Below are 27,423 nucleotides of genomic sequence, written 5' to 3'. Positions count from 1 at the left end.
GCTGCGTTGGGCAAATGGGTGGGAGGCGGGGGGGGGGGAATGAGCAGAGGCCGGCAGCTTCCGAACCTCTGCTGGCTTCGACGCTTGGCAGGGATCTCCTCACCCCCCCCCAGGTCCTCCAGCCACGCTCCGGGCGCGCAGGCGGGCGAAAGAGCTGCGCGCACACGCCCCGTCTCCCCCACGGTGCGTCCCGTCGGGGCGGGCGCGACCTCCGCATCTGGACCATAGAGCTGGATCCGCGGCTCCTGATCGTCCAGCGACTGCAACTGCAGGAGGCGGCGGCAGGTAAGGCGGCGCCCAGGTGCGCGTCGGGAAGGGAGGGGGAGATGGTCAGGCGGCGCCCCCTCCCCCGTGCGCTGCTCGCCCGCCTGCCTGCCTGAGGGGTGGATGTGCCTCCTGCCAGCCAAGACGCCTGGCGCTGCTGGTGCCCCGCCGCCGCCCGCATAACTGCTGCTCCTCGGCGCATGCTGGTCCCGAGTCGCTCGTGGGCCGCTTCGTTGTGGGCACCGCGCCGGGGGAGAGAGAGGAGGGACCGGACGCTGCCGCGCTGGGGCTCAGTGCCTCCTCCGCCGGGGTAGGTCCGGCTCCCTCGCTGCCGACTGCGCGCCGCCTCCCAAGCACAGCAAACGCGGATGTTCTCCTCCTTTCTGTCCTCGCTCCTTCTCCTCCTTCTCCCTCTCTCTCTTGTTCCCTCTTTCGTGGGATTTCATTCCTTCCTTCGTGTCCTGCTTTTTCACCTTCCTCTTTTCCCTCCGACCACCTGACGGGCCTCTGGCAGGGAGCTGGTTTCCATAGAATAAGGAAGAAATAACTGACAGTTGTGGCGGTGGTGGTTGTTGTGGTCGTCTTTCAGGCTGCGGAAGTGGGGGCAGGGATGGGACCCCTAGGTACCCAGCAGGGCAGGTGCTCCCCCTCTGTCTCGACCTCCTCCTCCTCCTCCGGGGCAAGTGCTTTTCCAGCCAGGCCGGGAGAGGTTTCCTTGCCTCCTAACCTGACGTCCAGCCCGTCAGAGCTGTTTCCTTGTGCTGCTGCCTCCCTCCCTCCCACCCGCTCAATCTTTCTTATCTGCCTTCGGTTTTGTTCCCTGCAGTGCCGATCTCACGGGGGTAGGATTAGCCGCCCCGGAGGCGCGCGGTGTGCTGCTGTGCGGGCCCCCCCTGGTCGCCTCCTAGTCCTCGCCGGAAAGAGGCACCTTTGTGCTCCCAACCAAGATAGCGCGAAAGTCGCGGTTTCCGTGTTTGCTTCGCTTCTGTACGGTTTACACGCACTTCGACCACGCTCCCTCTCCTCTCCTTTCCACGCCCACACCACCCCCAAAATTTGGATTTTTCTCAGCATCTAAATAATGCTTTAGGATTAGGTCCCTATAGTGAGTTCCGCGTGCTTCCGTTTTGTGTGTGAGCGGCGGGTGGCGGTTTTGCAAAACTCCGCTTCTGGAAGGACAGAAGCCCCGAAGGGCCTTTGGAGCAGCTAATCCGCCGACGCCCCCCCCCTCCCGCCCTTGTATTTTGGCACCGGCGTGGCGGTGTTTTTATTTTGTTCAGGAATGGGTCCTCTCGCAAACTCCGCTCCTCACTTGATTCATTGGATGGAAATCCTCCGCTTGCCTCCTTCGGAGCTGACATCCGAAGGTGCGGGTCCCAGCCCACCCCGGGACCATTTACTCGCAAGGAAGTGATTGGGGAGGGAGAGGAAAGCCCCGAGGGGATTGCCCGCCTGCCCAGAGACTAATGAGGGCAGCTGGCTGCTTTCCGCTGAAGGCAGGAAGCTGGGTAGAGGGGGGGAAGGAGGGCTTGGGGAGATTAGGCCGAGGGAGAGGGCGCAGGACACGGAGGTGCCCTTGCCGGGGCTCCTCACTCAACTCCGCGCGCTCCCTGAGCCCGCTCAGCACAGACCTGGCGTGGAAAGGAAGGAGCGAGCGTGAGGAAAAGGAGGAAAAGAAGACGCGAGGCGAGGAGGGAGATCTCGGCTTCTTTTCTCCTCCACTTGACGCTGTTGCGGCGCTTTTAGTCAACTTATCTCGGAGGGGCAGGAGGCTCTGCAAGCGGGAGTCAGAACAGGCCAGTTTGGTTGGGAGGCTATGCCTGCAGAGGCCCTCGCTTCGCCGCCCGGCCTTCCTCTTGCGCGCATCTGAGGTGCCCATGGCCCGGCCCGGCCAGCCTGCCGCTGGGCACTTTTGGAAACACCGAGCCCCCACCTCGAAGGACCATGTTGCCGAGCTCAAGCTTCCAGCCGAAGGTTGTGGGGCAGCCGGTGGGTACTGATTCCCCCAAATACGCAAAAGGGATGAAGTGGGGAGCCGTCCTGCCTCCGGAGCCCCCCGTCACATTAGTCAGAGATATAGGGACGCCCCGGCGTTGCAAGTGCTACTGGTGGGGGTGGGAGAAGAATAACGCGACCGGAACACCCTGCCAGGCTTCCTCGTTAGAATAATTAGAGATGTGGTTGCGAGGGGACCGCGAGACGAGAGGGGCGGGGCGGGAGAGACGGGCGGGGCCGAGGGAAGAATCTGCATGGTGAGAAAAGGGCGCGCGGGAGGGGGCATCCCTTGACTCTCAGTCCTCTTGAGGAGGTTGTCGCTTTTGTAACGTGGGCATGCGCCAACCCGTGTCCCTGTGGGGATCCGGGATAGGAAAGGGGTTCCCTTGACCAGTCTAAGAAGCAGGGGTGCCAACTTGAATGAAATGGGGGGGGCAGGTAAGCTCCGCCTCGCATAATCAATCACATGGCACTGCACACACCCACTATTTGAATGCCAATGCCCATTAACTTTTTTTTGGGGGGGGTCCTCAAATATTTTGCTGAGGGGGCAAAGGGATCTCGGCCCCTAGGAGTTGGCTCCTATCTGGGTGGCCTGCGAGAAGAGGACCTGCGTCGGGAGAGGAAGGGTTGACTGGACAGTGGGCCCGCCGACCACGAATCTAGAGGAAGGCGCCCGTGTGGCTGTGTGAAAAGGGCAGGGCGCGTGTCGGGAAGTGGGGGGCGCTCTCTCGAAGAACTCGCCCACCTGGCAGGAGGAGATCGCAACTCGGGATGGTTCCCCCGCAGCAGCCGCCCGAGGAGGCTGTGCATCGCTTGTGCTCGGGACGGAGCGTGCGCGCGCGTTCCTTAGTTCCTGAGCCGAGGGGGGCAGGGGGCTGAAAACAATATTTCTGACGAAAGCCCCTGCGGAAAAGCATCTTTTGCTCCCTTCTTCACCGGAGAGAAAGAGATAGAGAGAGGGAGAGAGAGATCATTTTTGAAATAACTTCAGTGGGTGGGAGAGAAGCTGGCAGTGAAGAAACGCGGGAGGGGCGGGCTGGATCCAGGCCGCTTTCCCCTACCCCGAGAAAGCCCTTCCCCGCGTTGTTCTTTCGGCTCCCAAACCCAGCAGTTCCTGCCGGCCTCGACGAGAAGGTTCCGACCCCGGGGCAGGAGGAGTCTCCATCAGCCTGCTGCGCTCGGGGAGGCCACAGCGCACCGCGCAGCCGGCCCCCTCCCCTTTTCCCTCTCTCTTGCCACAGCCTGGCCCGGCCTTCTTCGCCGCGGAGACGGACCCAGGCGCGCGAAGGTCCACGTGGCGGCTCCCACCTTGGCCGGCTCCTCTTCTCCCTTCGCCTTCTCAGTCTCCTGTTTCTCATCTTTGAGCAGCTCTTCGCCTCCGTTTAAGCGGAAGGAGCCGGTGGCTGCCAGAACTGTTTTTGCGCCGTTCGGAGGATGGCTCATTAATTAAAAGAACCGCTAATTGCTCCTTGCGAGACAGAAGTGAGCGCGCTGGGCCAGCGTCAGAACCTGGGGTGCGGGGAGCAGAGAGAGAGGGGGGTGGCGGGGGTGGGAAACTGCGCTCCCTGAAAAGATCTCTGGCAACTCGGTCCCTCGTTGCCTCGGCAATATTTTTCCTTCGGGTTGCCCCCTCCCCAGTCCTGGGGAACGATCCTGCGCTGCCGTCGAAGGCTCCTGGGCTCCTGATGGAGAGGCGCTGCTGGTATCGCTGGAGAGGATGGTTGGAGGGCGGCGAGTGTGACGTAGAGGAACAAGCGAAGTTGGGGCAGGGTGGATCAGCGACCGGTTTGTAAAGGGTGAAGGCTCCAATTAGGGCAGTTTGGGGGAAATGGAGAATAAATATGCAATGACCAGGTGATCTTGGGAGAGAGAGAGAGAGAGAGAGAGAGAGAGAGAGAGAGAGAGAGAGAGAGAGAGAAATAATGGAAGAGGAATCGGGGAAGATGTCTTGGATCGGCTGGCGCCTTTTGGCCCGCAATTTCAGTGCATTAAATCGAGAGTGGGCAGCATAGGCTAGAAAAGGGAGTGCGTCGCGGGGGTGGGGGTAGGGCGAGCCTGGACCCACTCTGCCCAATGCAGTTGTCGACCCCATCCCCATCAACCCGCCTGCGGGGCCAGATCCTCCCCTTCCCTCCCAGGCGGCCTCCGCCTTCCGTTTCCCACCCCGCGGGGGCTGCGAGGTTTCTCGGCTGAAGGCGGCAGAGGAGGACCTTCGTTAAGAGCCCCCTCTTCGACAGAAAACGGGGGTGATAATTTATATGATTGTCGGGCGGGGGGAAGAGGGGCGAAAACAAAACAAAATGTTATTTGTAATGGTAAAAATCCTTCTAAACCAATCACGTCATTTAACATCTCGATATGGGTTTAATTTGTTCCGAACTGAGGGCTATAATCGTGATTCCTCAGCCAAACGAAAACGAAGAACAAACAGAAATATTGCTTTATATCTAAAATATATGTAAATAAACGGACAGGAAGGGTGACAAAAGCTTCTTCTTAGAGATACACAAGGCAAAATTCACCCTAATAAAAGAGTGTCAAGAGAAAAAGAATAAAGGAGATGAGAGAGGGGTATATTTGTGTGGCCCCCCTCCATTTATTTTGTCAATAAGGTTTGCGCAGGAGACCTTCCGGACTGTGGCCGGTGCTCCTCCAGCTCGTTCAGGAGAAGTGAAAGCGCAGCAGCGATCCCCTGTCCGCCACGCCCTCCACCTAATCCTGCAGCCCTGGCCCCAGATGGATCCTTCCTGGGCCAAGACCCTTCCGCCATCGCCGGCCCTGACATTTGCCCTTCGGCCACCGAAAGAAGACCTCTTCCCGGACGTCCACTGGCCTCCCATTTGCCTGCTTCACATCTGGAAGCTGCCTGCCTCGCTCGCCTTCTTCTCTCGTACCTGATGCAGGCAGGCATCTGTCTGTCTAGCCCCCTGCCTGCCTGCCTAGGCTTCTGCCGAAGGGCCGCTTCCCGCCCCCTCACCCCCCCACCTCCTTGTGCCACAATATTTACGCAGCCCACCAGCCACCCAAAACCGAGCCCCAGCCCTCCGGACCTCTCCGATTGGTTCACGCGGAACTCGTAAATTTATTTATTTTATTCATTTTTTAATTCTAAGGTTGGGTTAGGTTGGCAGCCAGGTGGAGAAAGCAGAGAGGGGGGTGCCCCACTGTCAGGATGGGGAAGCCCGGTGGGGCCTGGGATAGAGGGGGACGGGAGGAGAGGGATGAAGAGAGGAAGGCAATTCTCCCTTTAGCCCCACCCCACCCCCCTGTCCGCTCGGGGCTGAGGCAGAGGCTTGGGCTAGTAGCTTCTTTCGGCTGCTTTGTAAAGGAGAGCCAAACGGGGGGGGGGCGCACAGCCCCATCCCCAACGCACCTCTTCCTCCTGGATCCCAGGAGCGCGGGCTGCCTTACGAGACAAGGCGTTTTGAATCCCCTGCAGATTTGTTGCACTGATCAGTCTCGACTGCGGCCCTTAGAGGGGAGGAAAAGGGGGTGCTGTGAAACCGGGCGGCAACCCAACGAGACCCTAAAGGTCTCCTGCGGATTCCGCTAGCGAGGCTTCTCCGCGGGGCAGCAGTTGCGGAGCAGCTGAATCGGCCGATGGACCTGCCTCCTCCTCTCTCTGCCGGGGCTACTCGCGTCTGACCAGAGAGGGTGGAGATGTTGTTGATTTTTGCTTACTTATTTATTTATTTTAAAATTAGCTGTGCTACACGTATCGGGAACACGCACAATCCCGCCTAAGCTCTTCGGTTTTTGTTTTGCCTTCTCTTCCCCAGGAATCCAAATCTCCCTTTCTTTTGCAGAAGGCACCGATCCGTTGCCCCCTTCTTTCCAATTTCCTTCGCCTTTCTCCATTGGTCCATCTAGCTCAGTTTTGTCTACACAGACTGGCAGCAGTCACTCTCCAGGATTCCAGGGCATAAAAACCAACTTCTAGGGGCGGAGGTCCCTCCCCCCCTCCCCCCAGTAAAGCCCCCCCCATTGATGGGCATTGCCATTCAGTGTGGGTGTGCCCAGTCATGTGATCGATTATGCGGGGCGGGGCGGGGCTTCCCTCCCCCCCAATATTTTATTCAGGTTGGCACCCCTGTTGCAGGCTGAGGTCTCTCCCAGACCTAGGTGGGGATGCCATTGAGGTCTGAACATGGGGCCCTTCTGTGTGCAAGGCAGATGTTCTACCATCCAGCTACTTCTGCAATAATAATAATAATACTAATAATAGTAATTTTTGCCATCCCTTTGGCAAAACCTTAAATCCCACGCCAGGCGCCTGGCCGGCCCGGCTGCCCTCCTCTGGGGAAGGGTTGACCCACCTGGAGCAGAAGCGCAGCTTCCAGACAGAAACAGACACACGCAGAACCTCAGTAAACCCGAACAGGAAACCGGTTTCCTCTTCCCCACAGATCCAGCTCTTTTCTCTCCCGCCCCCCCCCCGCTTTTTTCTGTGCTCCAGTTGCATTTTATGCAATATTAATAATACCCGTTGCTTTTTTAAAAAAAAAGGGGGGAGGGGAGAGAGAAAGACTTCCAACCTTTTTAGGCTTCTGACATTGCACGCTCAAAACCCATATTTCACGTGTCTTGTTCTGTTTTAAGTTCAGTGCATTTAACAGGACCCTAGAGAGGATCGTGTGGTGAAGATTTCTCTTCCCTCTTTGACACCTGGAGAAAAAGAGGCAGGCAGGCAGGGAGGGAGGGAGGTGGTGTGTGTGTTGGGAGGGGCACTTCTTTAAAAGCCCTGGACTTCTAGAAGCCCTGCCTGGACACTCCCTCCTCTCTTCTGTCCCGGGGCCTCATCCTGCCTGCCTCAGAAGCTGCTGAGCCCCTTCTTTTCCTGATGGCTCGACTCCAAGCCCTCGGCCTTCCTCGACCTCCTCCTGGCATCTAATTACTGTACCTAATTTATCGGCGCACGATGGAGGACGATCCGAGCTGATTTAGCGATGACTGACAGCTTTTCAAATCGCCCTAAAATGTCGTGTTCTTCCCCGACTAGGACACACGATTGGCGGGGGGGGGGAGTGTTGCACAAGGAAGGCGAAGCTGGGCGGGCTGGGATGGAGGCGGTTGCAGGGCAGGATTCGACCCTACGCTCCTCCAGAATAAACTTCCTCCTGGGACAGAAGCCACGGAACCGACCTATACGACTTAGCACCTTGTTTGTAATTCATCCATCCATTCATTAGCAGCAGCCTGGGCGTTTCCACGCCGAATTACGGCTTCCATTCCGTCCATCCATCGCGAGCTGTTATTCTGTTTACAAAAATGGAAAAGGAGAGACGCTCCCGGTTATTGTCTCAATTTATTCCTGCGAGTGGGGCGGGAAGGACCCTTCTCCTCCATAGCCGGATCTTACCCTGGTGGGAAAAGAAACTTTGTGCAGAGGGGGGGGGGGAGGGAGGGAGGGGTTAGAGGAAGGAAGGTAGAAGAGGCGAGAGGAAGATCTTAACCTCCCCTAGAAGTTTCGTTCCAAAAGCATTAAGTTGTACACTTTCCACTCATGGAAATAATAATAATAATAATAATAATAATAATAATAATAATAATAATAATAATAATAATTATTATTATTATTATTATTTACAACCCGCCTTACACTCGGGCCGCTCCTGGCACAAAACTGTTTCGTTCGGATGTAGGGTAAATTATTTTTGTTATTGTTGTTGCTGTTATTGTTATTATTAAAAGCATTTAAGAACTCTCTTACACAAAAGGGCGAAAACACCTAACTGGAGACGAGAAAACTCAGCGCTGCAGCTGCCTGGCGTCTTGCGAGGCGCTGGTCCGGGAAGCGAGAGCTGAGAGTCCCCTCCGAGGCCCTTGGGCACCTCGCGGGCTTCTGCGCACCCTTTTTACCGTTTCTCTGATATGGGAGCTTGGCGCCCAGTTATCGGGGGCCTGCCGAGGTGACTCCCCCCATTGACACGCGGTGCCCCCTCACTGCCTTGTTGGGTCTGGGCGTACAAGGGGCCTATCACCGCAGCGGAGAAACCGGAGATGACTCTACAGTCCGCTTTCAATCCGGAGTTAGGGTTTGTGCCAGCGAGCTGCCTACCCTCGTAAGCCGCTGCCTAGGCTGGGAGAATGGGAGGGGGCCTCGGGGGTCTCCTCCCTGCCCCGATTCCCTTTGGCATCCCAGGAAAGCAGACAGACAGACGGAGGGACCACCTGAAACCCGGCAATTAGCAGGGTCTTCAGCCTCCCTCGGTGGAAACCTCCCTTTGTTTGGCTTCTGTCGCGGGAGCGGGCCTGGCGTTTGGGGACTGTCGGGCGGCAGATGGCCCTGGCTGGGCCGGGCGGGCGGGCGCTCACCTGTCGCCTCCCACCAGGTGGAGGGGGGTGGCTGTCTGAGGAGGGGCTCCCCTTGGGAAAAAGGTATTTGAAATAATAATAGTAGTAGTAATAATAATAAAAACAACACTAATAAAAACAACAACAACGATTAATAGATTTTTGCTGGTGGCACTGCGGCTGCTGATGCTGTTCTGGTCCTGAGTGATGCGAGCGTGGCGCTGGGATGTCAGGAGCGAGCTTGCCAGGCACCCGGCGTGCTTACAATCCATCCTTTCCACGCTGGGTGTCTCTTCTTCTGCTCGCACTTCACTTAAGCAGATAATGAGAGTGAGGGGCGGGTGGGAGAGGGAGCTGGTGGGGGGAGAGGAGGGCTTTCGGGGGCCCCTCATCCCTCTTAAATTATAGCCCTTGTGTTGCTGTTTCCAGGCATTAAATCAATCTAATTACATAAAATATAGACTCCAGTCCCTCTGAGATCGTTAGCGGGGCCTGAGGCCGGGACCCTGCCCTGCTTGGAGGGACTCGATGTAGCAGGCTTTGCGCACTGGGCGCTCCGGAGCCGTTCCACGGTTCCTCGGGATGCGCTGCTCCCCGGACACATAAGGCGCGCAAGCATCTAGCAAATCGACGCAACTCCCAGGCAAGAACAGAGGGCAGCTGCCTTAGAAGCGCAGAACTGCAGAGTGGGAAGGGGCCCTGGGGGGTCGTCTAGTCCAACCCCCTGCAATGCAGGAATCTCAACTAAAGCATGCGTGAAGCATCCAGATGGCAGCCCATCCTTTGCTTGAAATTCCCAATGGAGGAGAGCCCACCATTCTTCCGAGCGAGTCTGTTCCACTGTCGAACAGACCTTGCCAGATCAAGGCACAGGTCGTCCTAGCCCGCCGTTGATGCCCCTGACTGCCCGTCGTTCCAGACAGGCGCCTTTCCTCAGCCCCAACCGGAGATGCCTTCTGCCTGCCTCTACCCACTTGAGTTTGGGCTGCTTTCCAAGAACGCCCAGAGAGTTTGGCTGCAGCTTAGCTGCTGCTGCTGTTGTCACCACCACGTTTGGAGCAGGAGGTGTCCGTCCACTCCCGCCTTTCTACAGATTATGTCAGGCCCACCTAAGCTAAATCCTTTCCACCTGCTCAAAGGGCGGAGGCGGCCCAGGTCCAAAAGGCCCGGTACTGCTCAGTGGCCGAGCACCGGCCTTGCAGGCAGGAGATCCCAGCTTCAGTCCCGGGAGAGCAGCTGGTAATGTCCCCTGCCTGAAACCCTGGACAGCCGCTGTCAGTCAGTGTGGACAATACCGCGCTAGGTGGGGCAATGGCTGATTTTGTGCAGAGCCTCTTCCCATGTTCCTGTGGCTTCATGGCCCAGGGGAAATGGAAACGTCCAAGGGACCAGGTGATGCCACTGCCTGCTTCACCCCGCTTTTCTGGACACCCACAGGCCGCCCACCCCAGCAACCTTCCTTGTCGGACTTCATTGCCACCTAGGCAAAAGACTCAGAGATCAGTCAAACGCTTTAAAGCTGGTTGGTATCAGTGCCAGGCTCCTGGGCGTGCCGGAGTTCCCAGCGCCTGCTTAACCCACTGAGGGCTCTCCATTGAGGTCCCCTTAGTCTGGATCGTGTCCGGGGGGGGGGGCGGAAGGGCAGAGGCTGCAGGGTCCAGCCTTGAGACCTCCAAGGGAGTATTTAAGCAACTCAAGTATGTGTAGGGTCAGAGATCAGGACGGAATCCCGTTGGGAACGTGTCTGACCCATGTGGGAAGGCTACAAGCACAGGGCAAGTGGAGAATTAGCTTCGTATCTCCTTCCTCCGTCCCTCCTCCTCTCTCTTTCCATAATTTCCTTCCACAATGTTTTTATTCATTTTTCCTGACTTCCTAGTTTTAAGCAAAGGGTTTCTCAAACAGCTGGTAAGGGGCTCCTCCGCGTGAAAAGGGGGAGGGATCCCCAGTCATGGGGGGTGTGCGGAGCGGCATGGGGTGGGGAACCCAGTTCTTTCCCCACTCCAGCTGAAGGGGCGCCTCCTTTTAACTCGTCTCAGCCCCTTCTGCATTTTGGGAGACGGACATTTAATATATGCCTTCCTTGTGGAGGGAAGGAAAAGTCGCGAAGAATATACGAATGTTAGGGAGGCAGTCCTGGGATTCTGAAAGGTCGAGTTCGCAAGCAAGCAAGCAAGCAAACAGAACCAGCAGAGTGCCCCTCAAGTCGGTATTCCTAAGCTACCCTCTGTCTCTTCGCTAACCTAATTCCTCCAGGTGTTTGGCTCTACAACTCCCACCAGCTCCAGCACCGCAGGCCCTGCAGGCAGGGGCGGATGTGAGTTGGAGTCCAAAACATCTGGAGGGCACCAGGTGGGCGACGTCTGCCCTTAGAGATGTGGAAAAGGGGCAAAAGGGGGCTTCATGGGACCTGCGCTTCCAACTCTGTAGGGCAAGTTCTTGAACGCTACAAGGGCACGTCGCTGGTAAAACGGTCGTTGCGCTCATAGGAATAGCATTGAGCCGCTGCCTTCAGACACGCGCCCCAGCCATGAGACATCCCTTCCTCAGGAGTTATTCGTTAGCTTGCACCCCTCTTGCAACGTTTGTTGCCGCCTTCTCTTCCTCCACCCGCCTCTTCCCGTCATTTTCTGTTGGGGGAGCTGTCCCCAGAGGGAAAGGCCCCCGGAGGATCATGCTCAGGGCGCTGCGGGGCGGTGGCAGGTTCCGTTCCCTGCGGGTGCTGAAATAGAAAGCGCAGCTTGCGCGGCTTCGCCCCATCCCGGGAGCCTCTGGGGGCTGCCCTGGAGGGTCTAAAAGTACGACACTTCTCGCCTTCCTCCTGCGAGGACGGGGCCAGGCGGAAGCTCCTCCCCCCCTGCTTTCCCCAGGAGGGCTGGGAGTGGCGGGGAGGAGCCGGAGGGGGTCTCTACCCGGACCAGGATCTTTCCGCGGAGACTGCCGCTGCGCTGCCACTCCTCACTCCAGGTCGCTTCTGACTGAGGCAGCAGCCGGGCTGGGCTTGGCCCCGACGGCGCGGCCAGGAAGACAGAGCTCTCGAGGTGCCCGCCTGGGTTGCGCGCGTCAGGCCGGCGGCGGCTACGGCCTCCGTCCTCTCCGGGCCCGCGCGAGCACATGGTGGCCGGGCCTGGCCCGGAGCTGAGCAGCCAATGGGCGCCGCGCCCGACGTGATGTCAGAGCAACGCTAGAAAAGGCGCGGAGCCTTGCGCTGGGCTGGGACTACAGCGACTCCTGCCCGGATCGCGGCTCCTCCTCCTCCTCCTCCCGGTCGCCCGGCCTGGCCCTCCCCTCCGCCAGTTGCTCGCTCGCTCGCTCGCTCCCTCCCCCGTGCCTCGGTCCCCGGAGCAGACACCTCCGCCACCGTTGCGCCTGTCCTGCAGAGAAGTGCTCCGGCCGGCCCCGCCGCGGATCCGGCCCGTCCAGGAGCTTCGCGCCAGCCGCTGCCCGTAGGCCTCCTGCCGGCTGCCCGCTCGTCCCAAGCGCGGCGGGAGCTCTCGCCGTCCGGGCGTCCTGGGGCTGCGCCGGGGCTAGGAGGCAAGCAGGCAAGCGGCGATGCTTTGAGCCAGCCAGCCAGCGACCCCGCCATCCCGCCCTCCGTCCGCCGACTGGCCTGGCCTGAGCCGACCTCGCCAGGGGACTGAAAGCAACCGCGAAGGCAGGCAGGCAGGCAGGCAGAAAGGAGGAAGCGAAGGCGAGACGGCGCGGCCGTGTTGGAGGCATGGCGTGGCCTCCCCGCGAGTAACGGGAGCGGCCGGAGGACGAGCAGGAGAAGCGCGGGACCTCCCAAGCGGCGCCCGCCGGCCACCAGCCCAGCCCTGCCATGCTCTTCCACAGCCTGGCCGGCTCAGAGATGCACGGCGTCATCGACGAGATGGACCGGCGAGCCAAAGGCGACACGCCCGCCATCAGCTCCGCCATCGACCGCGGCGAGACTGAAACGGTAGGGCCGCCGAGAAGGAGACCCCGCTCTCCGCTGCTCCGGTGATGGGCAGGCGCCAGTGGCTTCCCTCTGGTTCACCCAGGAAGGCCCAGATCCCAAAGTTTGGGGAAAGTGAGGGCAGGGGAACCCCAGATTTGCCCAGCGGCCGAGCAATTATATATATATTTATTACATATATAATTGCATTCATTTATATATATGCATTCATTTAAATAATAATAATATAAGAATAACATATGCATTCATTTAAATAATAACAATCCCCTTGCAATGGAGGGAACCGAATCGGGGAAATCGGGGGAACATTGATCCTGCCAAGGCGGTTCACTCTGGTGCTGAGGAAAAGCGCAGCAGCTTTTCTGGGAAAGATCCTGCCTTTCAGGGGTTCGGAGTAGCTAACAATAAGGGGTGAACAAGTGAATAAATAAAATGCATTCGTTTAAGAAATAATTTTAAGAGGGGGAGTGGCTTTGGCTGATAAATAAAATTCTTTTTCTTTCATTTTTTTGGCTTACTAAAATTATGTTTCTTCCTTCCTTTTTCTTTCTTTCCTTCTGTCTTTCTGATTCCCCATTTAAAACAAAAAAAGGTAAAGTCAGTAATATCTCTATATAGTTATCTATTTATAAAAAAGAACTATATATAAAAATAGATTAAATTCATTCTCGTTGCGCGCAAGATATTCAAAGTGACAAAGGCCTTTATTTTATTTTTTTTAATGGGCCGGAAATTAGACCGTTTTTTAGTTTATCCAGTTTTTTAGTTTAAAACAAACTGACCATTCAGCAAATTGCTTTCCTCTCACCCGTTCTGTGCCTTCCTTCTTTCGCCCACTGTCGCGAGGGTGGGGACCCAGAGGCGCCGGAGCCTCCGGTGGGCCGACGGCTCCGAACCCTTCTCGGTTCGAGGCTGGCGCTTCCACGCTCAGGCCTGGGAAACAATAAATAAATGCTTGTACCGATTTTATGTGTTTTATTTTATTTTGGGATTTTGTTGAAAATGGAGAGGAACCGATTTATATTAATCAGAACATGACATTTGCAGTCGCCTTTTTAGTCACTGTATCCTCCCGTTTTGATTTCGGATATTTTTGGAATTTGCGAAGCGGAAAAGAAATAGAGCGAGAATTATTACTTTGCTTTATTATTATTATTTTTAAAAAATCGGGTTTCTTTTTTTGTTTTATTTTTGGGTGTTTGTCCCCGTTTTGTTCTTTAAAAATGCTTTTCTTCAAAGGTGGAACGGATAACTCAGAAATTGGATAAATTAGCCGTCGGGTGTCCTGATGCCCAAAATTCTGGGGTTGCTTAAGAGGGGAGGTTTTAAGAGAATTCCCCAAGCCTCGGCCCCTGTTTTCCCGTCTCTTCTCATTTTTACGCATTAGTTTAAGGAACTAAAGGACTCCACAAAGGCAACAACCCAGCTGGGTTCAATTTGCAAATGTAATTTTTTTTGTGGGGAGAAACATGAAACAAAACTTGGGACATTTGTTTGTTTTGTAACAAGCGCAAGAAGGCGAGGACTGGGCATTTGAACATTCAAGTCATTCGTTTGACTTAAAGAGGGATAGGGAAGCAGACGCGGACTGAGGCAGCAATCCTATTCCTTCTGGAGGGGAAGCCCGCTTCAGCTCGCTTGGACTTACTTCCTAGTAGGCACGCACAGGATCGCGCCACATGTCGCATCGAAATGTTTTGCGCCTTAAGCCCAGGGCTGAAAAAGCTGCGCATGTTTACTCTGAAGGAAGTCGCACCGAGCTCAGTGGGGTTTACTCCCAAGCAAGCGCAGGTCAGCTGGCAGCCCGAAGCGGCTGAGGATCTAAGTACTTTCAGGAAGACTTGGGTGTGTTTTGTGCAAAAGCGGCTTTAGAAACTCCCTTCTCTTTTTCCTTTCCCCTTTCTTTAAAACAGTCCGAGATTTGTTTACTACTAATTTTTATTTATTCTTTTCGTAAGCAATGTAATGCATTTTAAAATCACTGCTTGTTTATGTTTCATTCTGCAAGGATTTAAGATCGGGCTGTGATGTCCGTCGATTACGTTTCCTTTTAAACCCTCAGATTTTTATTTTCTTCCAGTTTCGCAGCCAAACCTCTTCTGCTCTGCAGCCCTGCCCTCCCCCGCCGGCCTTAGCATTGCGTTGCTTCTCTTCTCCCCGCCGTCCCGCATTTCGCACCCCTCCCTCGGTGTGGCACAATCCAGATTGAGAGCGGGAGAAAGGACGGGTTCAACGGTCGCTTCCTTCTCGCTAATCCCTTCTTTCCCTCCTTCCCTCTCTCCCAGGGGCCGTTTTGGTGGGCCTGGACTGAGGTGCGGCTTCATTCTAGGCGTGTGGGGTGGGGGGGAAGAGAAGCGCTTTTTCTCTTAGCTCTTTGGCTTCGCAGTTTCTCTCTCTCCCCCCCACCGCCCCCCACCCAGCCCGGGCTTCTGGTCTGGGCAGCTCCCGCGGGCCAGGCCCCCAAGAGCGCTTCCTTTGGGCGAGTGGGCGGGAGCGGTGCTTTTTGTGGCTGACAACCCCCCCAAATCCCCTCCTGTCTCTTCCCATCCCGGGGTGGGACCCCCTGTCCCCGGCCCTTGCTTCAACAAGGAAGGGGAGACGAACCCGAGAAAGGCCTGGGGGCTGGACTTCGCGCCCGGGCCTCCTCGGCGTCCGGCTCCCTAATCAGCGCGCGCCTTGTCTGTCTGCTCCCTCCCTCCGCAGCACGCCATGCCCTCCATCAGCAGCGAGAGGGCCGCCTTGTGCGCGGGCTGCGGGGGGAAGATTTCGGACCGCTACTACCTCCTGGCGGTGGACAAGCAATGGCACATGCGCTGCCTCAAATGCTGCGAGTGTAAACTCAACCTGGAGTCGGAGCTCACCTGCTTCAGTAAAGACGGCAGCATCTACTGCAAGGAGGACTACTACAGGTAAAGCCCCCGGGCGGAGGGGGAGGGCAGGGCAGGCAGGGCAGGCCCGGCCGGGGACCGCTGCGACTTTCAGCCCACCACCACCACAACTAGCCACGATGGCTACTAGCCACGAAGGCTAAGCGGCGCCTGTGCCTCCACAGCCGTGCCAGTAAATGCTTTTGAACGCCAGTTACTGGAAAAGGCAGGAGTCCGAACCTGCTTGCGGGTTTTGCAGAAGAGGCATCTGGTCGGGGACTGTGAGATTAGGATGCTGAACTAGACGCCCCACCGGCCTGATCCAGCAGTCCGCTCTTACTGTGTTCTTAGGTTCACTGCCCCGAATGCAGCCGGATTTGGCAGTCTCTCCTTTGGAGAGGAGGCCACGTGTCATGGCCTGAGCTCAGACCTCCATTCAATGCAGAGAGAGGCCCAGGCCCCCTGAATCTTACAGAAAGTACCCACGGCCTCCTGCCTAACTATGGGGAGGAGGAGGCATGGGGGGGGGCGGCGGCTGCCAGGCTAGAGAGTGCTTAGGCCGGGTCGAGGTCCCCTTAATTCGGGCATCATGGATGGCTGCAGCGAGTATTGCTTTTCTGTGGCAGAGCACTCCAATCCATAATAAGCTTGGGCTGGTCAAAATCTAAGCGGGCATTCAAGCAAAGCCCTTCACCACTCGCCTCTTCCTTCCGCTCACTGGATCCCATGGCTTTGGGGCCTGCCTGGCTTTCCATAGAGGTGCCCCTCTCAAAAAAAGAAAAAAAAAACAGTGGAAAATAACTTGTAGGAAGAGAGGTGTGTGTGTGAAGTGTGCGTGACCGCTGAAACTCCCGGGAAGTTTGGGGTTGACGCCGCTTGCTTCAGTTGCTCAATAGTTTCTCTTTGCGATTGTAAGCTCCTCGCGAGAAGGGACCTTATAGTTCTTTCCATGTGCCCTATATATGTCAAAGATAGCAGGGACCCTCTCCACTGCGCTCCTGAGCCTCTCTCTTTCTGGACCTCCCTGCAGGAGATTCTCGGTCCAGCGCTGCGCCCGTTGTCACTTGGGCATCTCTGCCTCCGAGATGGTGATGCGCGCCCGGGAATCGGTTTACCACTTGAACTGTTTCACCTGCTCGACGTGCGCCAAAATGTTGACCACGGGCGACCACTTCGGCATGAAGGACAACCTGGTCTACTGCCGGCTGCACTTCGAGGCGCTGCTCCAGGGCGAGTACCAGCTGCACTTCAACCACGGCGAGGGCGCCGCCGGCAAAGGCCCAGCTCTGGGCGCCGCCGCTACTCTCGGCCTACCCTACTACAACGGCGTGGGTACCGTGCAGAAGGGACGGCCGAGGAAGAGGAAGAGCCCCGGGCCCGGCGCTGACTTGGCCGCCTACAACGCAGGTAAAGGGAGCGGGCGGTGGCGGGAGGCTCGACAGGGCGGTCGGAGCTGGGGGTGCTGAGCGGTGCCTGTTTAGGATGCGCGTGCTTGGAGGGGGGAAATCGGGGCGCCTTGGAGCCCCTCTGGTCGTGCTATGGAGGGGGTTGAGTGGGGCGCTCTGCCGGGTGTGTGACTGCTCAGCTTTTGCAGTGGCTGGATGAAGCCCAGTTGCGCCGTTTTTGCGCCGAACGGGGAAGGGCGTGGGGCATCCCAACCCGAAACCGGAGGCGCGGGAAATGGTTCAGGGAAGGGGCGCGACTTCGGAGTAGGGGAAAAAGCAGCTGCGGGGAGCCACTTCGGATTGGCTGGCAGAGTAAAAGGCATGATGCCAAAGGATGGGCTCAGAATGTTGGATTAATTTTTCTTTTTTTGGGGGGTGTTGTTGTTGTTGTAAAGTAGAGGGGGCTGCTTATGAAACGCTGGTGCTGCAAAACAAGCTTTTCGCGCGCTCTGAGCTGTTTGAACCCGGGACCTTTCTCCGCGCCTGAAAATATCTTGTATCTGGCAGAGCAAATATGAGAGGTGGGGGGGGGAGCAGGGTGGAACCTCCTAAAATGAGTTGCTGGCATCCCTGGGGAAGAAGGCTTCGCTTCCTTCCTCCCCTACAAACGAGACCCCGAGATCTGTGTTCCTTCAGAGAATGGTAGTTTCCGCGAAGGCGCTTCCTCCTTTTCCAGCCGCCGCTAAACTTCGAAATGTTTCTTGAGCTCTTTTTAAGCGACGGGACCAGAAATAACGCGGAGAGGGGTTGCTGGAGCTGGGAAAGGCTGCGATCCGAAGTATTGGTACGCTAAAGCGTTAGCAGGGAGAATTTAGAAAGCTGTTTCGTTTTGGTTTAAATTTCCTTATATAACGTGAACAAAAAACCCCGAACCGAATGGAGTTTCTTTCTGAAAAGGCCATCACACCTACCCAAAAGAAATGGCTTGCATTATCACTTTCGTTTTAAAAGAAAATTCTGATTTAACAGTTTTCCTCCATTGTTACTATTGTTATTATATTTTATAAATATAACAATATTATTATTCGCCAAAATATTGGGAACGCCTCATCTCCCCAATGCGCCGAACTTGGTATTTTTGAACCCAAATTACCCAGCAAACTGGAGCTTCTTCCGGCGGGTCTGTTGCGGCCTTTGCCTCTCCTTCCCAGCGTGGGGGCGGCGGCGGGACCTGTGGCTCTGGTCCTGGAGACGCGATGGGCTGTGACAAGTGGAAAGCGGCTTAGAAAGGCGTCCGGGACTTCAAAAACAGCCCCCTCCTAACCCTTTCTCCGCGGCAGCCTCCCCCCTCCCCCAGCTGTTACACGAGGGCGCTTTGTGGTCCCGAGTTCACCCTTCCGTGCAAAAATATGTGTTTAAGGGAGAAAGGGGATATTTTGTGTGCGTGCATGTATGCGATATTTAGATATTGATGAATGATAGGTATTTTATATTTCTTTAATATTATAATGTATCTGTGATTATTTTTAATGCGTTGCGAGGGACCTTTAGGTAACAAGTGAGGAAGAAACCTAATGAATAATAATATGTCTTTATAAGACAGGGGTTTGTTGGAGAGTGGGAGGGGGCTTGTGGGGGCTCCACCAGGGCATGGGTGCATCTGTGGGTACAATAGCTGCTTCTTCACTGTCCCTACCCAGGCGTGTAAGGCTTTTAAGGAGGGACTCTTATTAACCCCTCCCTCTGCACAGACATTGCCAGGGAAGGTACTGAGTTGAGACTGTAAATCCCACGCCCCCAATTTCAGGTAGTTGAGCAACTTGTAGTGTGGGAAGAGCTTCCTGCCAGTGGCATAGCGTGGGGGGTGCAGGGGGGCCCGGCTGCACCGGGCGTAACACCTGGGGGTTAGGGTTAGGGGGCGCAAATCCACGGGTTAGGGAGCGCAAATTACTTGCCTTGCCCTGGGTGCTGACAACCCACGCTACGCCACTGCTTCCTGCCCAATGTTCTCTCTTCTGGAATCTAGATGTGACAAAGTGGGGAGGGGGACTGTCCATATTCAGAGCTGCTGCTCTCCTGCTTTTTCAGGAGGGGCCTCCTCTGCTGCCCAAGCAGAACCTATTCCCTCTCTCCCCCCCCACCTTCCAGGGTTTGAGGAGGAGGGGTCTGGGAGCTAGGGTCTTCCCACTCTCTATTTCCCTTCTTATAGCCAGTGTGTGAGGTTGGCACCACGCCTTTTTAAAGGTGGGGGGATGTGCCTACTTGGAAGCAAGGCCCATTAAGCCAAAGGGGTCTTCCACAGGCTACTTTCTTCTCAGTGGGGGTGGGGCTGGGGCTGCAGGAGGAGAAGTCTGCCAGAAAGGAGGGGGGTGAACCCAAAGGTGCCTCCAAAATCTCCTACTTGCCCTGGCACACTCTTGACCCTTTCCTATAATTCAGGCCCGTGGTAGCAACTGAGCATTTGCAGTTAGGTTCCTTGCCCACCTTCAGCATGCAGAGACCAGAGCGATGAGGACCCCCTGCCCTTACCTTTATCGTTGCTTAAAAATAATTATATAATGCTTAATTGTAACAAAAACTTCTAAGCAGTTCACAAGAAACTTTGAGAATATCAATAAAACACTGTTGCAAACAAGTAATATATATATATATAACCAGGAGTAAATTAAGGAGAGATTTAAAGGTGTCAGTATCTGCATGTCTGGGTAGGCTTGCCTAAACAAAAATGTTTTAATCAGTTGTGTCAACACCTGGACATTCTGTGTCCTACTTTCAGTTACTGGCAGAAAATGCAAACTGGGTTGGATAAAATGTATGGGTCTGGAGAAATGGGCACAAGGGTGAAAATTCCCCAACCTTCCACCCCTTTGATGCTGATCCTCCCCCTCCCCCTCCCCTCTCTACAGGAGCCAGTGCATGTGTTGTTGTTGTTGATGATGATGATGAAGAGTAGTGTGAGAGAGATGGGTGTACTTCACAAAGGCCACATCCCCTTCTCTAGTTCATATGGCGTGAACTAGATATATGCACCATGTGAGCAGCAGGTTGGTTGCTGGGCCCCACTCTCCCCCCACTACCTGCTTGTGAACATGATACTAGTCTTCCTGGGTCTGACCTCTCCAGAGCCATCTCAACCCAGCACCTCGATTTCAGCTGCAGAAAAGCTCAGCAGTGGTGCTATTTAGTCATTTTGGACTTTGGATGCAATTGTCTTCACTTGAAAAAAATGTGGCTAGCTAGTCAGGCTGCGTTTGAGCCCCTCCCTCCCTTGAGGGGGACCATGATGACACCATTGTAGCTAGATGCCTCTCTAGGATGCTTAGCTGAGGGCCCCTGGGGGTGTTGTTAGGGGATGACATAGGAGGTTGAGGTCCAGTCTTTTGCATTGGGACCCATATTCCACGCCTGCTTTAAGCAATTTTTGAAAGGACTTTGCTTACAGTGACCTGGCATGCTTTAAAATGCAATGCCTATGAGATCCCAGCCATCCAACCACTTCCTGTTTGCACATTTATTTCCCCTCCAGAAACTTGCTAAATCTTTGGTTAAAGCTGCCTAAGTGAAGAGCCACTGCTCTATCTTGCGGGTGGCAGTGAGGCTGTGGGACGTTACATCATGGTGGAGCCACCTCTGGGTTGCAAAGGGTGGGTACCACAGCCTCTCAGCCAAGGGGGGTTGAGCTGGAGCCAAGCTGCAAGAGCTTTCTGTATAGGGGTGCATCAGAGGGGCAACGACACCCACACTTTGGGCTTTCCCGCTAAACTAGCGCTGGGGCCACGTGGATGGCTGTTGGACCCCAGTGCCCATTGGCCATTCTGCGGCTGATGGGAGTTTGGAGTCCAGCAACATGGCAGGGGTCCAGCCCTGGCAGGGGGAGTAGGGATCGACATGGACTTCCTGAAGTGGAAGCCAATCACATCTAAGCAACTGGGGGGTGGGGGAAGGCTTGGCTTGTGACAAATGAGGGCATGAACATGAGCAGAGCGCCGCTCTGGATCTTCATCTAGGCCACACTGCTGAGTAGAGTGGTCACCAGTGGCTGGAGCGGCAATTGGAGGGACTATGTGAAGAGCAGGCTGTTCTGCAGAAGCCAAGCCAAGTTCTGCAGCTCAGTTTTCCCAAGCAGTTCCAGATGCTGCTGCCTCGGTAGGGGGTATGTGTGGGTGGGTTGTCTGGGTGTGTTTCCAGGCTGCTACTAAGCCACAGGCAGCCATATCTAAAGCTGGGGCAAGGCTTTCCCACAGTCCTTTCTGTTATGCCTCCCCCCCACCCCAGTTGCCTCTTGCCTTTCAAGACCCACTGCTCCCCAGAACATTCTTGTCCAGGTGTTGCAAGCAAGCTTTCCATTGACTGGCCATGGAAAAGCCTGGGTTCCCAGAGCCTGTGGCAACACTGGTGGAAAAGGAGTGTTATCTCCACAGAGGAACCCCCTACCAAACTGGCCAAAGTTCTCCCTCCCCACCCCTTCATTATGCAATGCCACTTTGTGTTAAGAATGTTTATCTTAAGTAGCAGAGATGAGCTGGGAGCAATCCTGTGAAAGTGGTGTTGCACATGTCATGCTGATGACTGCAGGCTTCCAGAGTGCACTGCTCTACTTAATCCAAAGCACAGTGGGCAAAGCTTGTGAGCTGAGGGGGTGCTATGGGTGCTAACACTGGTCTCTCTCTCTCTCTCAATCTATTTTACTGAAAAAGTTTAAATCCCTAAACGACCGTCCTCCTTTTCTGATCTGCAGTGCCCATCCACAGCCTGACTTGTTTTTTGTTTTCAGCTCAAACCTTCCAGGTGCAGGAGTGGGCGGGTGGGTGATAGGTGCCCCTTCCCCTCCCCCCCGGAAAATCTTATCTCCTAAACTTGGCTCGTCTTCTCCCTCCCACTTTCCACCAGGCCAAGTGCCCATCTGGAACTATTCGCTGGGAACAAGATTAAACTAAGGCCTCATTAATTCTTTGTCTTTGCAGGCTGGTGGGGATGCTTTGGGTAGAAAAGTGACCAGTTCTTGGTCTTTTGGGTTTATTATTTTTTTAGGGGGGAGGGGAAGCAAAGGATGCGTGGGGAGCACGGCTGGGTATTGTGTTCTTCAAGGGTGCAAGCAGGTCAGGAACACGGACTCTTTAGTGGATAGTGCAGTCAGCTGTGGTAGGGATGTGTGCAGAAGACCTCAGCTTCCACTTGCCCGCTCCCTGGCCCAAGTCTTGCCATTCTGAATGGAGGTCTCCCGAGGACCTGCTGATTTGAGATGCTCTGTGACTGTGTGTGCTTATTCTCCCTCCGTGATGGCTTGTGTTTTGTTGGCAATTAAACACAGAGTGAACAATTGATTGAATGGATTCTGAGAGGATGCAGTAGTCCTTGGATGTGTCACCTTTGCAGACTTTGACGGAAGGAGCTGGTTTAAAATGGGTCTTTCTCTTCTGCTAGCATTTAACATCCACTGAAGGGGGGGAGTCACCTCTGCCCCCAGTCCTAGGGAGTCCTGGGTCTCTACACAGATGGAGACCTCTATCCAGCCTTGTTTGAGTTGCCAGGTCAATCTATCCAATCTCTTGGGTTTTGCTGTCCTCCCCATCTTGCTACCAATTCCCTTCTTGCCAAGAATATGCAACCCCTCACGGGCCTTATGTGGAATTTGATTCCTTCTTTTGCTTCTCCCAGACAAGGCTAGCTCAGTGGTCCCCAAACTTTGGGGGGCCACCCCCTTGATTCTATAAACTCGTCTCCAGTGCCCTCTGTGCCACCCTAGAAAAAGCACAGCCTGCTATGGAAGACAATAGCACAGTAAAATTCAAGGCTGTCACAATTAATTGCATGTTTATTCAAAATCTAATTAAAATTATTTTGTTTAATTAACTCAACAAAACTGATGAACTTGAGCGTGTGATACCAACTTCTCAAAGTCTGGTAGTTATCCAGTGTCTCCCACCTGCCACCCCCTTGCAGATTAGCACCCCCTAGGTAATCCCACTATCCCCTAGGGGGTACTTTCACCCACTTTGGGAACCACTGGGCTTGCTGCTCATCTGTGTGGCTGACAGTACCACCCCCTAGGAATGTTGGTGACCATTGTGTGACACTCCACAAACTCAACATGATGGCTGGAGAACCATTGCAGACACTGGGATGCAGACTTCAGCTGTGGTTCCAGGCTGCCTCCCCCACACTCATACAGCTGCCCACACTGCACAACATGGTTGTCATCCTAGTAAGGAGACTTTTGGAGGTGGCAGTGAAGGAGAACTCAGTGACAATGATTTTGTAGGTTCTTCCTCATTTATATGCCCTCTCCCCTTCAGCAAAGTGGTTCTCCAGCCCCACTGTTGTCTGGACAACCATACTGCCCCAAAGGAAGGAGGAACGTTTCCCTTTCTAGGTGACAGAAATTGCAATACTTATTGTGAACTCATAAGCATCTTGCTTGCTTGCCCATTTCCTTGACAGAAGGCAAGCTCAACTGCGTCCCTCTTGCTTCCCACATCCCAGGCTGCTTGCTTGAGCAATGTCAGGTGAAAGGGAAATTAAGCTTTCTATTACAGGGAACTAATGATCAGCCATGTGACACCGAGGGGAGCCTCTTTTGTGGAAAAGGCTCCTAGCCTCAGGAAAATACGTTTGGAATCCATTTCAGTTCGCTGTGGTGAAGATCCTTAGTTCTCAGGGGAGTATATGCTCATTCTAACACACATCTCCCCTATTTTTTATTTGTTTTAATCCAAAATTCAGTCTTAAATATACAGTACTTCTATGCAGAGGTTTAAAATGCATTTTATTTCTCCCCCCCCCCCCGTGGACTAAGTCAGCAAATTCTGTTTTGTTCATGTAATCACCTCCTTTTTGTCTGCTGTGGAATAAGCAAGGCAATCCCTCTTATGACTAATCCTAAGCATTTTTAAAGGTCCATCAGGGTACTGGATGCAATACACCACATGCAAGATGTTTGCAAGTAGCTGCTAGTCTTTTGCATCAGGCAGACAAGGCTGGGATTTTGCTGAGGTATGTTTAGGTGGGGTGGGCCAGCTCAAGGAGATGCCCTGGCCCCCACCCCAACAGCTGCATTCCATGGTCACAATATTGCTTGCAGTGTTGAAGAGAGAACTCTGGAGTGCCGCTTTTAGAGCATTTCCTCGCACTGTCTTCAGGAACATCGCACAGAATTCATAACTGCACAGACATTGCGTTGAAGTTTGCCTCATTTCATCGCCTCCCGCAAAAATACTTATGTGCCAATACAGATCTTGTTATGTATATTGAGGGGAACAAAACAAAACCAGGTTTTACTTTGCAGACTTTTGAACTATGCAGGGTTATTGATCAAGCAGGCTAAGGATCCTGTGTGGTTCTAAACTTTGCTAGCAAAGCCAAATTTCCTGCCATCTCCCGTCATTTGTACGATTTCTTTTCTGAGACCAGATATGCCAAGCAGTATGGGGACACGCCTTCCTGTGCCTTTTGGGGTTGAGAGCTGGGAATGGAACCTCAAGGTTTGGGGAGAGCGTACCTTTTCAGTGGGCAAAATAGGGAGAGGTGGCTATCTTGCTTTCCCAGGGGGTAGCTGAGGGTTACATCTGGAGGCTAAGAGCCATGACAGCAGACTCTGGTTTGATCTGGCGTTGTGTATAGGTGTTTACGCTAATCTTTAAATCCCCAAATGACTTATTCTCCAAATATATGAGAGGCCACCTCCTTTCCTACAGATTCCCTTGGGAATTAAGATGCGCAGAGAGGGCCCTCCCGGCAGTTCCACTTTCCTCAGAAGCTCCAGGGGGCTGGTGGCCAGGAGAGGGTCTTCTCTGCGGCAGGTCCTAAGTTGCAGAATCCCCTCCCCACAGAAGGTGTCTGGCACATTCACTACAGAGTCTTGTTTTGTTTCTGGAATGTTGAAGCCTCATCTCTTCACATTGTCATTTGACATCTGAGGGGTACGTGCGCGTGTTTGGGATCCACCCTGCACCTGGTACTGTGATCTTTTTAAACTGTTCTTAATTCTAAATTGTTTTAAGCCAATTTGGGACATGCTTGTGAAGGACAAGTAATCAGTTTAGTATTTGTTGTTGTTGTTTTGTTGTTGATGATGATGATCTGTTACTTCTTTTGTCCTTCATAACTGCATTATCAAATGATGTTTTTCCATAGGAGTCCATGAGAAGAGGGCGGCTGCCAGTCATGTACCTTTACTTTAATATATTTGGGGAATGGAAGCCAAGCGTCAGAAAAGTTGCCCTTCATTTTCTGATAGGATGTGTTCTTTTTCTTGGGGGGGGGGAGTTATGCACTGGGCCTTTGCCTGGAGCAGTAGACACCAACCACTGAAAACCTCCCCAGACTGGCCATTTCTTGCAAACCAGCTGCTTTGCATGCATTCCAGTGCATTTCCATAGCACTAATGAGCATTAGGCCACTTAAGGCAGAGCATGCATGACTGAGATCACTACAGATCTGTTGCAGTGTTTAACTTTCTGGGAATCCTGGTATCATCGGTAGATTTTAAGCAGGATAAATAATTTGCATTTGATATAAGGTTGTGTGTTGGTTTGGATCCTTGTTGGAAGTACACAGGATCTGTGATGATGGACAATTTCAAAAGCAGATGTGTTTCGACAGCTGGATCAATAATTCACATTCTAATGCTCTCAGGATAGATATTTATCTGATTCACCCGCCTTTTTTCTTAGTCATTTCATAGAGTGGATAAAGAATTGTCAAGGGAGAGCATAAAATGAAGCTTCCTGAGAATCCCTCTTACTTCAACATACCTGAAAAAGCTAGTTTATGGGAAATTGATAAGCACCAATAACACATGTTAATGACAGAATATCCAAACAACCAGATGCACTGCTAAATTTTCTCTGAGTGTTTGCTATTTTTAAATAGGAACTTTTTGTGCTTGGTTCTTGGAAGGTGTAGATGCATTTTTTATGTAAAAAAACAAAAACCCTTTTAATATGCATGCATATTATGCTTGCTGTGCAAATTGTAGCTCCATTTGTTAATTATTGTAAAGTTCCTTTGCCTCTTTGTGGAAGCTTCATTAGTGAATTTTTGTAGCCATAAGAGGGAGTCTTGATCTAAATTGTTTCTAGTAAACACATGGGGAGGGGGGAGGGGGGAGGAAAGAACAGATTCCTTCAAGGGAGTTTGATTTTTTTTTTTTAATGGAGTGCAAATGTGGATAGTTACTTGCAGCTTCTGTTTGGTCTGTGGTATAAGTCAAACCTCCTTGGAACTGTTCCCTGCCCGCTCACCCCCAACTTTATGTCAAATTATACCTGGAATTTGCTGTCAGGTGTACACAGCCTCTCTCCATCTACCCTCCCCTCTTTAAACGGTGTTTTATTTAAGGGTCTCTTTTGTGCTCTGCGTAGCTGAGTTTGGTGGGAAGAATACCGAGTGCCTGAATGAGTTTTTTTTTCCGCCCCCTCGTGAAGGTTAAGTGGACGTGGTGGGCTGTGGGTCTGCAGCTGCACAATGCAGAGTGACAGTGCTTTAAAACATTTTTTTGCAAAGTTGTTCTCATGCTGTCTGGAAATGCGGAGAGGAAGGGGGGGGACAGAGATGCCTTTTCTGCTCTTGCAGATGAGAAAAGAGAGAGCCACCTGTCACTGCAAAAGTGCAGGTGAGGGTTCTTGTAGCCCTATAAGTGTATGGAGAAGAAAGAGAGGAGGGACTGAAAGGGCTTGATAATACTTGCCCTGGCCTTGCTTCTTCAGTAGCTATGATGACTCGCTCTCCTCCCCCCCCTACCCCGTCCTTGTTTCCTCCCAGCTTTGAGCTGCAATGAGAATGACGGGGACCACCTGGACCGAGACCAGCAATACCCCAGCAACCAGAAAACGAAGCGCATGAGGACATCGTTCAAACACCACCAATTGCGGACAATGAAGTCTTATTTTGCTATTAACCACAATCCGGATGCCAAGGACTTGAAACAGCTTGCTCAGAAAACAGGCTTGACCAAGAGGGTTCTCCAGGTAAGAGAGGTTGTGGGGTCTTCTGTGTCATCTGGAGGTGCATAGGAGGTTCGGATCTGCTATGGTGCAAGTTTGGTAACTTCTCTTCAAAACCTCTGAAGGGTTTGCAAAAATTGTGCAGTCCGGCCAAGATTCCTGGCATCATCCGTTCCTTAAGCGCAGGCAGGTTGATCAAGCCATTTTGATATACTCCTATATATGGGGAGTGAGCTCCCATTCACGGGTTCATGGATATGGGCTCCCAAAGTGAAGCCCCTGTGACTCACAACAATTCTGTGCCCTTGTGAATACCTTTTGTTGTAGCTGAGAGATTAAAGATGTGTCCTGTGTTTGCCTGATGCGTGAACTGCGGTGCTTTTGGAGTGTTGCAAGAGGTAGAAGCCACAGCTGTGGAAATAATACCTTGTAGGTTCTGGCAATACTAACCCCTGTGTGTGCTCTGTGCTGATGCTTGTCTGCCTACTGCCACTGTGATGCTTGCTTTCCCAAAACGTATCTGTGGTGCACCATCAGGAGAACGTTCCCAAGGCAAACTGGGTTGTGCCTGCACTGTCTTGCACTTGGGGGGGGGGAGTCGACAGCAATGGCTCAGAGGAGAATGGATATTTAGTTAGGGCACTGCCAGCTTGTTTGCAGGATCCTTTGGCACTGCCTCTTTGAGGCTGCAGCTTCTGGCTTTTGCCAGCTGACCCCATCATTTCAAAAATGCT

At 53.6% G+C, this 27,423-nt stretch overlaps 1 protein-coding gene across 2 annotated transcripts in view; it reads left to right on the top strand.

Moving 5' to 3' along the window:
• The first annotated feature begins 304 nt into the window (after positions 1-304).
• LHX2 (LIM homeobox 2) overlaps positions 305-27,423 on the top strand; it is a 53,759-nt gene continuing 26,640 nt past the window's right edge. The window contains exons 1-4 of one of the 2 annotated variants that reach the window (XM_053373729.1): positions 305-574; positions 15,197-15,402; positions 16,391-16,767; positions 26,508-26,713. In XM_053373729.1, coding sequence (XP_053229704.1) covers positions 15,203-15,402; positions 16,391-16,767; positions 26,508-26,713 — 783 coding nt within the window. In that variant the 5' untranslated portion in view covers positions 305-574; positions 15,197-15,202. Of the gene's footprint in view, positions 575-11,360; positions 12,497-15,196; positions 15,403-16,390; positions 16,768-26,507; positions 26,714-27,423 lie in introns of those variants that run through there. The other variant, XM_053373728.1, reaches the window with a different exon arrangement.

This window comes from Podarcis raffonei, chromosome Z (assembly GCF_027172205.1).
Source record: "Podarcis raffonei isolate rPodRaf1 chromosome Z, rPodRaf1.pri, whole genome shotgun sequence".
NCBI lineage: Eukaryota > Metazoa > Chordata > Lepidosauria > Squamata > Lacertidae > Podarcis > Podarcis raffonei.
This window is presented reverse-complemented; position numbering and strand designations above follow the sequence as displayed.